We start from the raw sequence: 13,099 nt of genomic DNA, 5'->3' as shown, positions 1-13,099 counted from the left end.
GTTTGTCCTGGAGCATCCCTGAGCCCATGCAGTGCTTGCAGCAGGCTGAGGGCTGTCCCTCAGACCTCCTCCCCGAGCTGGCTGCAGGTGTGTCCAGCTGCAGGTGTGTGTGTCCAGCTGCAGGTGTGTCTGGCTGCAGGTGTGTCCAGCTGCAGGTGTGTGTGTCCAGCTGCAGGTGTGTCCATCTGCAGGTGTGTCCATCTGCAGGTGTGTCCGGCTGCAGGTGTGTCCAGCAGGACAGGTCAGCCCCACACCATTGACCGAGCAGCGCTTGGACACCTCCCTTGCTCATGAAGCCGCTGGCTCCAGCGCAGCTGCACGGACAGTCCTGGCACGGACAGCACATCCAACCCTCCCAAATGAACACAGCCGTGCCTGTCGCTTCCGAAAATAGAGTTTTTATTTCTTCATACAAATAATATGAATTATCAGAATTTAATTTTCCTAGAAACATCTTTCTCAGTGTAAAATTAATTTGTGTTGCACATACCACAAAATACTCCATATACTTATTTTTTTACATTTTCTTTTTTGTGGCTTTTTTTGTTTTTCTTTATATTTCGTTCTTTTTTTTTTTTTTTTTTTTTTTACAGATTGGCTACTACACTGTAGAATCATGTTTCAGACAACACTTCACTAATAGCTATACTGCACTTCAGAATACAGGACTGAATGAAACTCAGCCATAAATTAATGTTACAATGTGAAAAAAAATCAACCAACCAAACTTCTAATCACACCTCCAAGCTTAATTTAAATAAGGGGGGTATTTTAAAAAAAAAAGCACTGATTCAAATATTAGCAACCAGATGAACACCACAGAAAATTCACCTTCATTATCATATATGTTAGGTAAGGCTTTTTTACATTAAAAGTCTAGTGCAGACTTCATTATTAAGGATACCGAGACAATTTGCTTATGGTTAGAAGAATTATTCCTCACTTACTGTATTTGCACTGTCCAACAAGTTTGCTCCACCAGAGTTCTTTGCAGCAGGGCTTGATTATACAAATTAAGCCCACACTCTGCTGTACAGCTAAGGAAGGCATTGGGATATTAAAAACTTGTATCCAGGAAGGCAAGGAAGACTTAGGGGATGCAAAACTCTTTGGGTGTTGAGCAGCTGGCACACACTGCAGAGGGAAGCACCTGGAGGAGCCCATGCCAACACTCAGCTCCTGGAGGCTCTACCAGTGAAACACTCTGGGAGGTGGCACAGCCACGGCTGGCAGCTCACCCAGGGGCCAAGTGGAGAGGTCAAGCTTCTTCCATGCATTGCATAAGCTGCTAGAAGGAAGACAGAGGTTTTGAGAAACAAAAATCACTTGTTTTTCCACCAGAAAGTATTTTCTTAGTGCCTGCAACTCCTTCCCCTCAATCACCCAATAGTGGCAGGGTGTGGGATAGAGCAGACACACTCCTGCACTGTCCTGGCAGCAGGAAACAGAGCCAGGGACCTGGCTGAAGTTGAAGCCAGTCCCCTCAAAAGTGCATAGATCCACCCAGCTGCTCAGGCCTGCAGCTCAGAGGGAAAGCAGGGGCTGTCAGCCTGCAGAGCCCAGCAGGTCCTACATCCCACCTGAACCCTCTGAGGTCAGACTGCATTGGCCCAAAGTGTCATTTCTTCACTAGAAATGGCTCAGGGCAAGAAGGAGAACTTCCCTATTTGTGGGAAGATGTGTTTGGAGGCAAACCCCAAGGAGGGATTTGCATCCTGCTCACAGCAGCTTTGCAGGCAGCTCAGCCTGATTTTATGCTTAAAATCTCCCTTTCCTTGAGGTCAGCCACGTGCAGTGCACCCCAAGTGTAAACCCACATATAGTGCTGCAAGTCCCTAAATCCCTTTGGAGGTGTGACACTGCTGAGCAGGCGAAAAGCCCTCAGGTTTAAACAAAGTTCTGAAGGGCAGCTCCCTGGCACCTGCAGCAGACCCAGAGCCAAGTCTGCTCTTTGCTCTGTCTGCTGGAGCAGGACTAGATCAAGACCCAGACAGAGCGGCCCAGGCTCTGAGGAACATTTTCATCACCCAACAGCCACAGCAGAGAGATGGAAGGGGCAGGCAAGGGGGAGGCTCCAGAAGTAAAACAAACATTTGGGAAACACCACTGAATGGGCCCCACCACAGCTGCAATGGGCAGCTCCAAGGGGGAGCTATGGGTAACTATGGAGAGGTGCAGGGCATGGATTTCTATAGGCAAAGCATATGAAGTTAGATGTTCTGCCCTTTGGTGCTTTTGTTGTTCCCAGTTTCGCTGGAAGTGCTCCTACAGCAACACCAGGAGATGCTCAGTGCAGTGCATCATTTCAGGGCTGCAGATGAGGTGTGGGGAGATCTGCTGCCCAAAGTCATCACAGCTCTCTTTCTGTTAAATATTAATGAGAAAGTAATTTCTGCTGCCACCTTGCTCTGAAAGTGTTCCAGTCAAACTGGCAGAACCTCTGTCAGCAGTGATAAGGCATCAGACACACACAGTGTTTATCAGGACTTCCTAAGCTCATAAAACACTGGCAGAGCTCTCAGGACAGCCCACCTAACCTGTCCCGGAGTCCCACAGCAAGTTCTTACACCCAAGGAGAAGGATTTCATTCAGGTTATTGGTTACATGTTTGGAGCCTCCTATCCTGCTTGGCTGCTACCCCTGTGCTCAGCCAGGGCACCCAGGGACTGCCAGGAAAACCCCAACCCCAGCGTGCCCAGATTCCCCCCTGCCTTCCTACAGATTCACCTTTGTTGGTAAAGCAGCATTTCTCCCTGGCTCTAAGCAAATGATGCTCCTTGGGACAGACCACAGACAGGATGCTGGACCAAAAACTGCTGGGAATGAAGAGGGCAGAGGGTGATGTTCCCTAGTCTTATGTACTGGGAGGTCTGCGGTGGCCATGGGGCTGGAGACAACAGTGCCTGTGCCATGTCCTGGGACATGCTCCACGCTGGGCATGATGCCAGGCAGGCACCTGAGGTCTTCCCAGTGGTTCTGCTGGTGTCTTTGGTGGGTGGAGGGTGCTCCACATGCTGCAGGTACTGCCATCTCCCAGCAGTGCCTGGTGTGCATGGCTGTTCCTGGAGTGACACTTTCTGCAAGTCACTCTGACCAGTGCCACACATGTCGCACACAGACACAGCATTTTACATTTGTCCTGCAGTAAAGATTTTAAATGCATAGCAGGATTGTGGGAAAGAACCTCCTGGACAAAAAGCAGGAAGGAAAACTGTACTGAGGAGAGCTCTGCCCATGCAACAAGCTCTGCAGCTTCTCTGCTGGAAAAAGAGCACATTGCCCTCCTGGCAATCCTGAGCAGGAGCCCTTGGCTGGGGGTTCCCACACTTACAGCCACTGGAAAAACATGCTGCTGCTCAGCAGAGGTATGTGGGGAGCAGGGATGCCCAGCCTTCCTCCCACCCACCCCAGAGAAACACCCCCCGGGGCCATGGAACTAACCAGAAAACTGTGGGATGAGGGAGCACAACAGCAGAGCAGAGACTGGGACACTGGAATAGGGAAAGCAAGTGTTTATAAAGGCCAAATACCCGTAACAAAAATAAACTTGTGCTTTCCCTCCCTCCCTTCTTTTGATTTTTAAATACAAATTTTGTTTAGGAAAAGTGGAAGCACTGTCTGTTACAAATGAAACCAAAGAGAAAGAAGAAGAGCGAAAAAACAAAGGAGAGACATTAGAATTCAACAACATGGAATGTTAAACAGATTACAGGCTACCATTCTAGCCAGTGTGGTTAGGCAGCTTAGTGAATTAATTGCTTAGGAATTAAAAATAAATTATTATAAAATAGATTTCTGTACATTTTACATACATATATATCTCTTTATATAAGCAAACCGTGCTGGGCAAGTAATAACAGGGAACTTTCCCATGCCAGGCTCAGTCCCAGCCGAAGTCCTGCCCTGTCATCTGGTAGAACTTCATGTTGAAGGGTCGGTAGAAGTCCCTCAGCCTCTGCACCACCTCCTGGTCGATGTCAGGGTGGGTCCTGCCTTTCGTCTTCCCCAGGCAGTGGGGTTTGCTGCTGCCCTCCGCCTTCTTCAGGCACGGGAAGCCCTTGGTTTTGTTGAAGTAGAAGTGTTTGTCCGTGATGATCCTCTTGAGGCCCAGAAAGTCCTGGACCCTGCCCAGCTCCCCCGCAGGGTCGCTGATCAGCCTCTCCCCGCTGACGAAGAGGATCTGCCCCAGGGGGAAGTGGAGCAGCCAGTTCTCCAGGTGCTTGGCGTAGATGCCAATCTGGATGGCACTCCACGAGGTGTCAATCAGGCCCGTAGTCCTGTTTTTGAAGGTCAGGCTCTCAAAGGTTGGGATGTCAGGCTTCTTGGAGAGCGTCTGGGTGTAGTCCGAGATGGCTCTGGTGACGGGGTCCCGCACCACCACGATCAGCTTGGTGCCCTTGCACATGGAGGAGATGCGGGCCGGGGCCTCCTTGGTGACGAAGTAGCTGGGCGTCTTCTCCATGGTGATCTGCCCCTCCAGCGTCCTGGGCATCAGGTCCCTGCCAGAAAAACACACAGACATAGGTCAGAAGGACAAGGAAGAGGAATAAAAATATCCATATGCATTTACATATATGTTGACACATAGATACACAAGAATTCTTCTCCCTAGAGTGCCTTCACAGGCCATTTGGATCACACAGGCAAATCCATTTCCCATTGATCTAGGGATTAGGGAGGGATTATTATTAAAGGCCACTGTATTAGAAATCCAGTTGAGTAATCCCCCAGTTATTAATGAGTGGATTAGCTGAGCTACATTCTGCGCTTGGACCACAGCTGAATGTACCACACCAGCTCTAGACTTGTCAGGATGGGTCCTGAGCTGCACCAGGTGGCTGTTCTGGCTCATGACAACACCACTGAGACCTCAGCCCCAATCCAGAGCTCATTTCCCATTCCCCATGGGAATGAGAGGATGGTACAGCAGAAAAGCAGGAGATCACTAGACTATGTCTACCTCACTTTTCCCTCAACTTTCCAAAGGCAAAACTTTTCCCAATTCAGGCAAGAGGGTGCAATTTTTCCCTGGCTTGCCAACAGCAGGACTTCACTCACAAGTGTCCTCTTGCATCCAGTTTCACCCCCTGCTTTACTATTCCCTATTACTTGTTTCCTCACATGAACTAGAAAGGGCATCAAGAGCTGTCCATGGTGTATTCAGCGCATCCCAGTCCAGGAGACAATGAGGACAGCCCCACTCCAGCACTGCCCCACGGGTTACAGCAGGTCAGGATATGGGATACAACTGTGGAGAACACAACCTTAGCATATGGGCAGGACATCCCTTCACAAAGTACTTTTAAAACTTAATGCTTCCAGCAATTCCATCTTATTCTCTGGCTATTTCTAATTAACCACATGGGGAAAGAGTAGGGAGCTTGCAGAATTGATGGAAGTGGCATGAAGCAGGCAGAGTAATTGTTTCCTATCATTCACTAGGCAAGATAAAATATTTTAGACTGTTTGCCAGGTCTTTCACTTTATAGCCCAAACGGACTAATTTTCTCTGGGTTGTGAGATAGTTGAAAAGAAAAGGCAAAAGGGGAGTCAAGCACAAAATTAAAGTTATAAAACTTGATTAAGCTTTCAGAGCATCCACCCAGCACAGAGAAATAAGCAGCCAGCATGTGATCTGCAAGCCTGAAGCTGTACTTCACTCAGCCATAGGACACCACACAGAGGCTGTTCCCAACAGCCATCTTCTCCCTCACTGCTGTTATGCTTCCACAGCAAAGATCACCAGGGCTCTTGCAATTAAAACAGCCACTGATAATTTGTGCTAAAGGCAATGGTTGCCCTGATTAAGAACTCAAGGGAAGAAAGCTGACAAATCTGTTCTGAGGGCAAATAACAGGGGATCCAGGAATGAGAGCTCTGTTTGCATCAAAAATCATCCCATGTCTATGAAATTTGGTCAGTAGCTGTTTATGCAACTGTTGGTGAGCTCACACTCCACCTGGTATTTCACTTATTAGCCTCTGGCATTACATTTGTGCAATGTGTTTACTGGCAAGAGGCACCCAGAGTCTGCACCTCCATCATCCCTGTGAGCTGTGCCTGGAGACTGCCCATAAAGGCCCTTCTCCGTAGTCCCAAGGTGAGAGACAGTCCCTGTGCCAGGTCTGCATGGCACTCTGGGAGAAGTGGTAATGGACAAGCTGGACTGTGGAGGAAGAGGATATCAGCTTGTGGAAAACTCCAGTCATGGCCAGAGGTGGTGGCAACCCTGAAGGCTGGGATTTCAAGTCCACACAAGTGGAGTTTCACATGCAGATAAAAATCATGCTGGCCTACCATATACCTGGGATGTGAGAGCTTCTGGAAGCTAGTGTGTGTGCCAAAACCAGCAAGCAGAATAAAACTCTGACTAATCCTTCATCTTTCTGGCCAACTCTGCAATCCCGTAATGCTGTCACAGAATAGGGCCAGTCAATAACACTCAGAGCAACTCTTAAATTTGTTGTGGGCTGATGTAGATTTCAACATTTGTTCACTAAGTGTTGTCTCCTTTTATGGCCACATTAAACCCAAGTTCTACATCCTGCACTGGCCACCAACTGCTTTTCAGCTTGATTTAAGAGGTTGTTTTCCACCCATGAAGTCCTTAATGGCCTGGGACTGCCTAGAGAGGAGAAAGCTTCCCAAAACATTCTCAGGTTGTCCATGTTCCACTGAAGACCTTCAGCTTTAGGTCAGGTTCATTGGATTGCTGGTTGTATGGGACCCTGCATTTTGGGACTGATTTCTCCTCCAGGACTACTACAGTGAGTATTTATCAGTCTCATGGGAATGATGCAAGGTTTATTTTTTCCCTCCTTGCACAAGAAAGGCATTGGGCAGGGCTGGGCTGTGAAACAGGAGGAAAGTGCTGGGGATGAAGTGCCAAGGCAGTTGATTCAGTTGAGAAACAGAGGTTCTTAATTAGCATTTCAGCAAATACAGAGGAGCACCATAAGTGGAAGAAAGCAGGGAGTAACTCTTTACCTAAGAGGCATCCATTGGCCTGGTGTCAGCCCCTTTGCAGAGCAGTTCATCTTCTGGACCCACACTGCAGTTGTGCTGCAAGTATTCAGTTCTGGGCAAGCCTAAACATCCCAGGTTGTTATTTTTGGAGAGGGCCTGAATTCTTGGCAATTTAAGAACATTTTGCTGGTGACCCATCACAGCAAGCAAAGCAGAAGGAGGCACATTGACACACCTACTGCCCTCAGGCTGGCCAACACAGGCTGTTGCTCACAGAAGGTAAGCAGAGGTAGAAACAGAACCTTCAACCCATGTACAAGGCCTGGATCCACCAAAACCAGCCCTCGGGCCCTTGTTCCTGCTCTCCCTTCATTGCACCACATAGGTGCCAGGCATAGTCCATAACTAAGACCCTCAAGATTGTCTCAAACTTTGCATTGTTAAGTGGCTGCATGAAACAAAGACAGCTGCAAGTGAAGCCAAATATTGTGGCCCATAGAGGTGGTTTGAACCTCTGACAACACCACCTCCAGGAAAGCAAAGTTTTACTGGATGGGCATGTCAGTTGTGAGGAGCTTTCCCTTGATTTCCATCATCTCCCACAGAGGCACCATCCATCATGCTGGCAGTCAGAGACAGCAGAGCCTCAGGGACAGAAGGAACTGGTACATTGGCTGGTCTGAACTCATAGTGGTGGAAAAATCAGCAAGAATAATTTATTCCCATTCAAGCCACGGCTGGAGAAGGGCAACTTGGACCAGCAGAGCACTGCAGCTCCAACACAACACACTGGACATATCTGCTCCTGGGGCTCCAAGACAGTAAGGGCCATGCTAAACTACAGCTGCTGCTTTGGGAGGGGAAAAAGAGGAGCTGTGATGATGAGAAGCCACAATTTCCTGGCAGGATGCAGCCCCTTGGGAGAAAGGAGTGGGGTCCAGCAGAAACATGCTTTCAGCTCAGGTGGACACAGATCACCCCAGGCAGCTTGTGACCGCTGTGGAGCCTCTGTTTCCATGGAGGATTCTCAGGCACCTTGGAGGCATGGGCAGCTCCTGCCAGCACTGCCTGACACAAGGTGAGAAAGGCAAAGGTGCAGCTACCACTGCTGTCCATATGGGAGAGCAAAGGGAGACAACAGATGGAACCAGGCTGTGGGAAACAGGGAGCTCAGCTGAGCCCCAGGGCTGGATAGAGACACCACTGAGGGCCAGAGTGGAAACTGCAGTCAAAAAATCTTGTATGAAAAGTATGAAAACCTTGGCAAGCCATCCTTCCTGCCTTGTTATCCTCCTGCCTTCTGGCAACCTGGAGTTCAAAGACCTCTGGAGACAGCATCTGCATCAAAATAATCCTATTTCATAGTGACTATGAACTGTTTAATCCTTTCAAACCCACAAATACTTCTGGCCTTGAGAACATCCCACAGAAGAGAGTCCCAGCACCAAAGCACTGCCTCTACCTGTCATTTGAACTCCATCCCCACTTCCCTGCTTGGGAAGGGATGAGGCACCTGCTTATTGAGCATGGAAGAAGGAAATGAGGATAAGGAGCAGACTCCCAGCATCCTTTATTCCCCACCCAGCCCAGCCAGAAAGCACTGGTGGGGCTCAGCACTGCTGACTAGGGCAGAGCTGCCAGCAACTGGGTCCCAGCAAGGGGAAGAAGTTGCTGTGTGAGCAGAGCTATGAATTTTGCACAGCTATGAATTTTGCACAGTCAAAGAGCAAGCCCCTAACCCTGAGCTATTAACATGTCAAGAGGGGCAGAGGAAAAGCTTTTTCTTTAATGAACATTTCCCTGGTGAAAAAATGCACCCTTCGTAGGCGAAGTGATAGGCTTAGTCTAAAGATGGATTGGCCTACTTTACCTATTAACCACTTAAACTAATGTAATAAAGGCTCTCTTCATTCAAACAGCCCTAATCCCCAGCCCCACACAGCTCTGAAGCCTGGAATAAGAAGGAATACTAAGATGAACTCAGCCAGGCTGATACTTGGGCACTGGGCAGGGGGTTTTGTGGGGTTTTTTAAAGGGCAAACTTCTTCAATGTGAAAATCAGACCCAGACTGAGATAAATTTACAAAGTGGGGATGACAGGTGGCCACATGGTAATCCAATTCTGAAGCCTAATGCCCTTTGTGGCAGCTTTTGTCTGCCCAGAGGGGCTCCAGGCTAATCTGCTGCTACTTCTCAAGGAGGAGCAGGCCAGGGGGGTGAGGGGACCCCACAACCTGTTGCTGCATTATTTGCCACAGGTAGGACAGAGCAGTGCAAGGCAGAGTACAGCTGTAGTGTCTGGTTTTATCCCTGGGGACATCTGTTGGTGCCCTCATGCACCTCCTGCCACAGCCAGCACCTGCTGGGATAAAGCCCCGGCGCCCAGGGCAGGGCTGAGCCTTGGGTGAAGCCACAGCCACCTGCCCTGGCAGGGGTCACTGCCCGGCTGCCCAGCCAGGGCCCAGCACACTCAGGTGTCCTGCTGCCCAACAGAAGCCCTGGAGCTGAGCAGATGAGCTTTCCTTTCTGAGGAAGGTTTCATGCTGGATATATTCCTATCTAGCATCTGGAGCCAGCCAGCACCACTCTGGGAGATGTTCCCCCTGCTCCAACAAATTCAAGTAATGAGTCCCACAGGTAAGTCTTAAAACCAGGTTGTCCTGTGATGCAGCTGCAGCAGTGGCACCTTCCAGTCTCAAACACCTCAAACATCCTCTGTGCTTCCTCAGTTTCCCTCGGGAAAGGTGATAAAACTGTTCTGGAGGAGACGGAGTGCACTCACAGCAGTCCCCACAGCAGCTCTGCCAACAAATACAGCAAGAACCACTTTAGTGTAGAATTTCTAAACTTTCCCCCCACAGCTGTTCCCTAGAAGCAAGGAAAACATGGGAAATGTAAGGAAAAGCAAGTCAAATTATTTTGGACATCAGCCACATTCATGCCCAATTCACATCTGTAACCCATAACCATTTGCTTTGCAGCCCAGCACTGCACACACAGAGCATCTGACCTATCTCTGACCAGTTTCTGCCCTATTCCTCACTGATGTTTCAAGAAGACAAAAAGTGATTCCTTTTCAGAAAACCACATTTTGACAATCTGATTTTTTTCTCTGGGGAAAGTGCCTCCCAAATCCTCCCAAGAAACTGCATAAATTAGATTGAAAAGTTATTGTGAGAAGGTGAATAGAAATACAAAAAGTAAACAACAAAGTTCTTCTCCCATCCTAGGGGAAAACAGATCTTTTTTGCCTTCAGAGTAATGACAGAGGGTTTGAAAACCCAAGATGACACTGAGCTAAAGTACAGCCAGTAACAGAACAACCCAAAATATGGTACAACTTAATGCACATGATGAATTTAAGATTTTTGCTGCATTTTTAATTTACAGGTTGGAAAGAAAACAGGCCCAGTAGTGGTCTGTTTAGGCTTGGAACAGCTCTGAAGAACCAAGTGCAGAAGATGAGGGAGATTAAAGCTGCATCCTCTCAGAAGTGATGCTTTCCAGTATGCTGCATCTCCCTCTGCCTTGTCCCCATCCCAGGGGCAGTTTGGTACCTTGTTCCCATCCCAGCATGGTCTTGTTCAGCTTTGCTCCAGTCAGGATCCCACCAAAGCCAAAGGGCTCATTTCACACTGCAGTCTATTTGTCCATCTGTCACCTTAAGCCAAACTTTTTTAAGGAGGGGTTTACTGCAACAGCCACTTCTCACTCTATTTCCTGCTGCTTCCCTGCCTTTTCTCTCTTCTCCATCTCAATAAATAAACTTAGGCTGAGTGAGCTAATTCTAATATCTTGAAAAAGAGCTGTAGACACCCAGGGAATGATGGGGTGGCACCTCCATTGGTGGTAGCTTTGCCTCACAGCTCATCCCCTCTGCCAAGCTGATAGCCAGTTGTTCCAAATTTCCAGGGCAGCATGCTACTCTCAGGAAGCAGGACAAATGTACAGTCCTGGTAAGAGCAGCCAGGGGCTGGATTAAAACCACACAGCTGTAGCCCCATACTTGGCACCTGACCATGAGCAAGAACTCAAATGCTCATCAATCAAAACCCCAAAGCATCACCAGCTCAGCTCCTGAGGCCACCACGCTGGTCCCCTCCCAGCCCCTTTCCCTGAATGGTTGATCACAAAACCATTGAATCTCAGCAATATTCCTTAAGAGCAAGAACCTGACCAGCTCTGGGAAAGACTGTTAAAGTAATAGAATGTTTTAATTGCATCACAAACCCCGCCACCAGTACACAGGTCAACTGGTTTCAAAATTACCTTCTTGGCTTTGACTCTGCTTTCTGGTGACAGCAATGGGAAAGGGGATGAAGGAGATGGAGGAAGAGGAAGAAATAGAGAGAGAAGCAATAGCAAATTCCTCTTTAGGGGTGTGAGTGTTTGCTCCTTTATTATTTGGTACATCATCTTACAAAAATTTTCCTTGGCTTCAGCTGCTGTTGCAGCACAGACCTGTACAGTAGCAGGCAGTGTCTCCTTTTTTTATGACCAGTAGTAAGAGTAACATGTGTGCCTTTGTCTCAAGCAGGAGCCTGTTGTTTGGGTTGGCCAATCATACAACAATAAAAGGGAATGGCTGGGAACCAGCCTTGGCCTTTTTGAAATGGATGTAACCCTATCCAGCTCCGTCAAACACTCGCCACGATGATTACACAAACCAGATGATGGGAATTAATGAACTTTGGGGGTGACGAAGGAGTAGGTGAAGGAGGAAAAATATGTTGGCCTGAAATTAATGCTTTTCGCACCCTCTTTACTCCCTGTCCCCGAATCTGCTAGGTGCCCTTCAGTTGTTGGGGAATTTTGGGGACTAAAGGAGGGAGAGGACGGTAATTTGTGTGAAGAGTACCCATGATGAAGGTGCTCTGCGACTTCAATGGGACCAAAGAGCTGGTGGCTGCATGTGGCATCACCATGTACCTCACAGGAACAGGCTCTGGTCTGGCTGTGGAGTCTGATCTAAGCTCTTTTGATGCTGATAAAAAACTCCATCAAAAGTTTGGGGAGTGGGGAGATGTGGGGCAGTGGCAGATGGCCCTTTCGTCTCCACTCCACATGGCAAAGCCAGGATGCACCAATCAACCCTGGCAAATCAAAGCAAGAAGTGACCCAAGGGGGAGGCAACACACCAGGTTTTGTTTTTGTTTTTTTTGTTGTTGTTGTTTTTAAATAAAATGTTAACATGAATCTGCCCACAGCAGTCCTCTCCTTGTGGCCCTCTCTTCCCCTGTGGCCTGGGGATCTCCAGCCCTAGCCAGAGGAGGGAAAGGGCAGACCAAGAATGGGGCAAACAGCACGCTGTCCCCTACTGTTTTCCCAGCCTCCATCCAAATTCAGCTCCAGAGGCCTTCTTTTGCCTGACACACTTCGTCCACCTAACAATCCTCAGTCGATGTCTCTTCCAACCCCTTGTCTAGGTGGCTGCCTCATTCCTGTAAGTGTTCAAGGCCAGGTTGGATCTGGTCTAGTGGGTGGCATCCCTGCAGGGGGATGACATGAGGGGATATTCAAGGTCCCTTCCAACCCAGGACATTCTGTGATTCCTCCTGAACCTCTGCATGCACAGCCCATCCAAGGCAAGGCTCCTTGCTCTGCCCATTTTCACCAGCCCCTGCCCTCACACCATACCCCAGTCCTTGCACCATCTCACCAGTCTGTCCCTCCCTCCATCTCTAGCCTAGCTCCAAGTCTGGCGAGCACCATACTTTCCCCCAAGAAATCTCTCTGCCAGGCTGAGGATGCCCAGGCTACTTGGTCATTCCTCTAACAGAAATTCCTCCAGCCCTACAGAACAAACTCAGAATGTTGCCACTGTCACTGGTTAGGTCACGCAACAACTGAACACAGGCTGCAGGGATGTGGAGCTTTCTTTGGAGTAGGAAGGGCTAAATTTCAAATTATTTTTTTACCTCTTCCCCAAATAACAGTGCGAGATGTTACAACTGATAAGCAAGAACTTTCCCTTCTTTGCTGGAGCCAGGCATGATATTCATCAACGTCCCCAGTTCATTACACAGGCCCTCCTCTTCTCTTTGTGTAAACACGGAAGCCTCTTTCTACTCCCCACCATACTTAAAAAGCTCTGAACTTCCACTAAATAATTATCTTCACCGGCGGTGAGAGG

The 13,099-nt window shown here is 48.6% G+C and overlaps 1 protein-coding gene across 1 annotated transcript in view; it reads right to left on the bottom strand.

Moving 5' to 3' along the window:
• Positions 1–378: 378 nt before the first annotated feature.
• The window catches only part of LOC110475155 (heparan sulfate glucosamine 3-O-sulfotransferase 3B1), a 29,044-nt gene continuing 16,323 nt past the window's right edge, over positions 379–13,099 (bottom strand). Inside the window, exon 2 of the mRNA XM_021539073.3 lies at positions 379–4,499. Within this exon, the coding sequence (XP_021394748.1) occupies positions 3,881–4,499 (619 nt within the window). The 3' untranslated portion in view covers positions 379–3,880. The remainder of the gene's footprint in view (positions 4,500–13,099) is intronic.

This window comes from Lonchura striata, chromosome 18 (genome assembly GCF_050655825.1).
Source record: "Lonchura striata isolate lonStrDom1 chromosome 18, ASM5065582v1, whole genome shotgun sequence".
Lineage (NCBI taxonomy): Eukaryota > Metazoa > Chordata > Aves > Passeriformes > Estrildidae > Lonchura > Lonchura striata.
The sequence above is the reverse complement of the archived record's forward strand: the minus strand, read 5'-3'. Positions and strand labels throughout refer to the sequence as shown.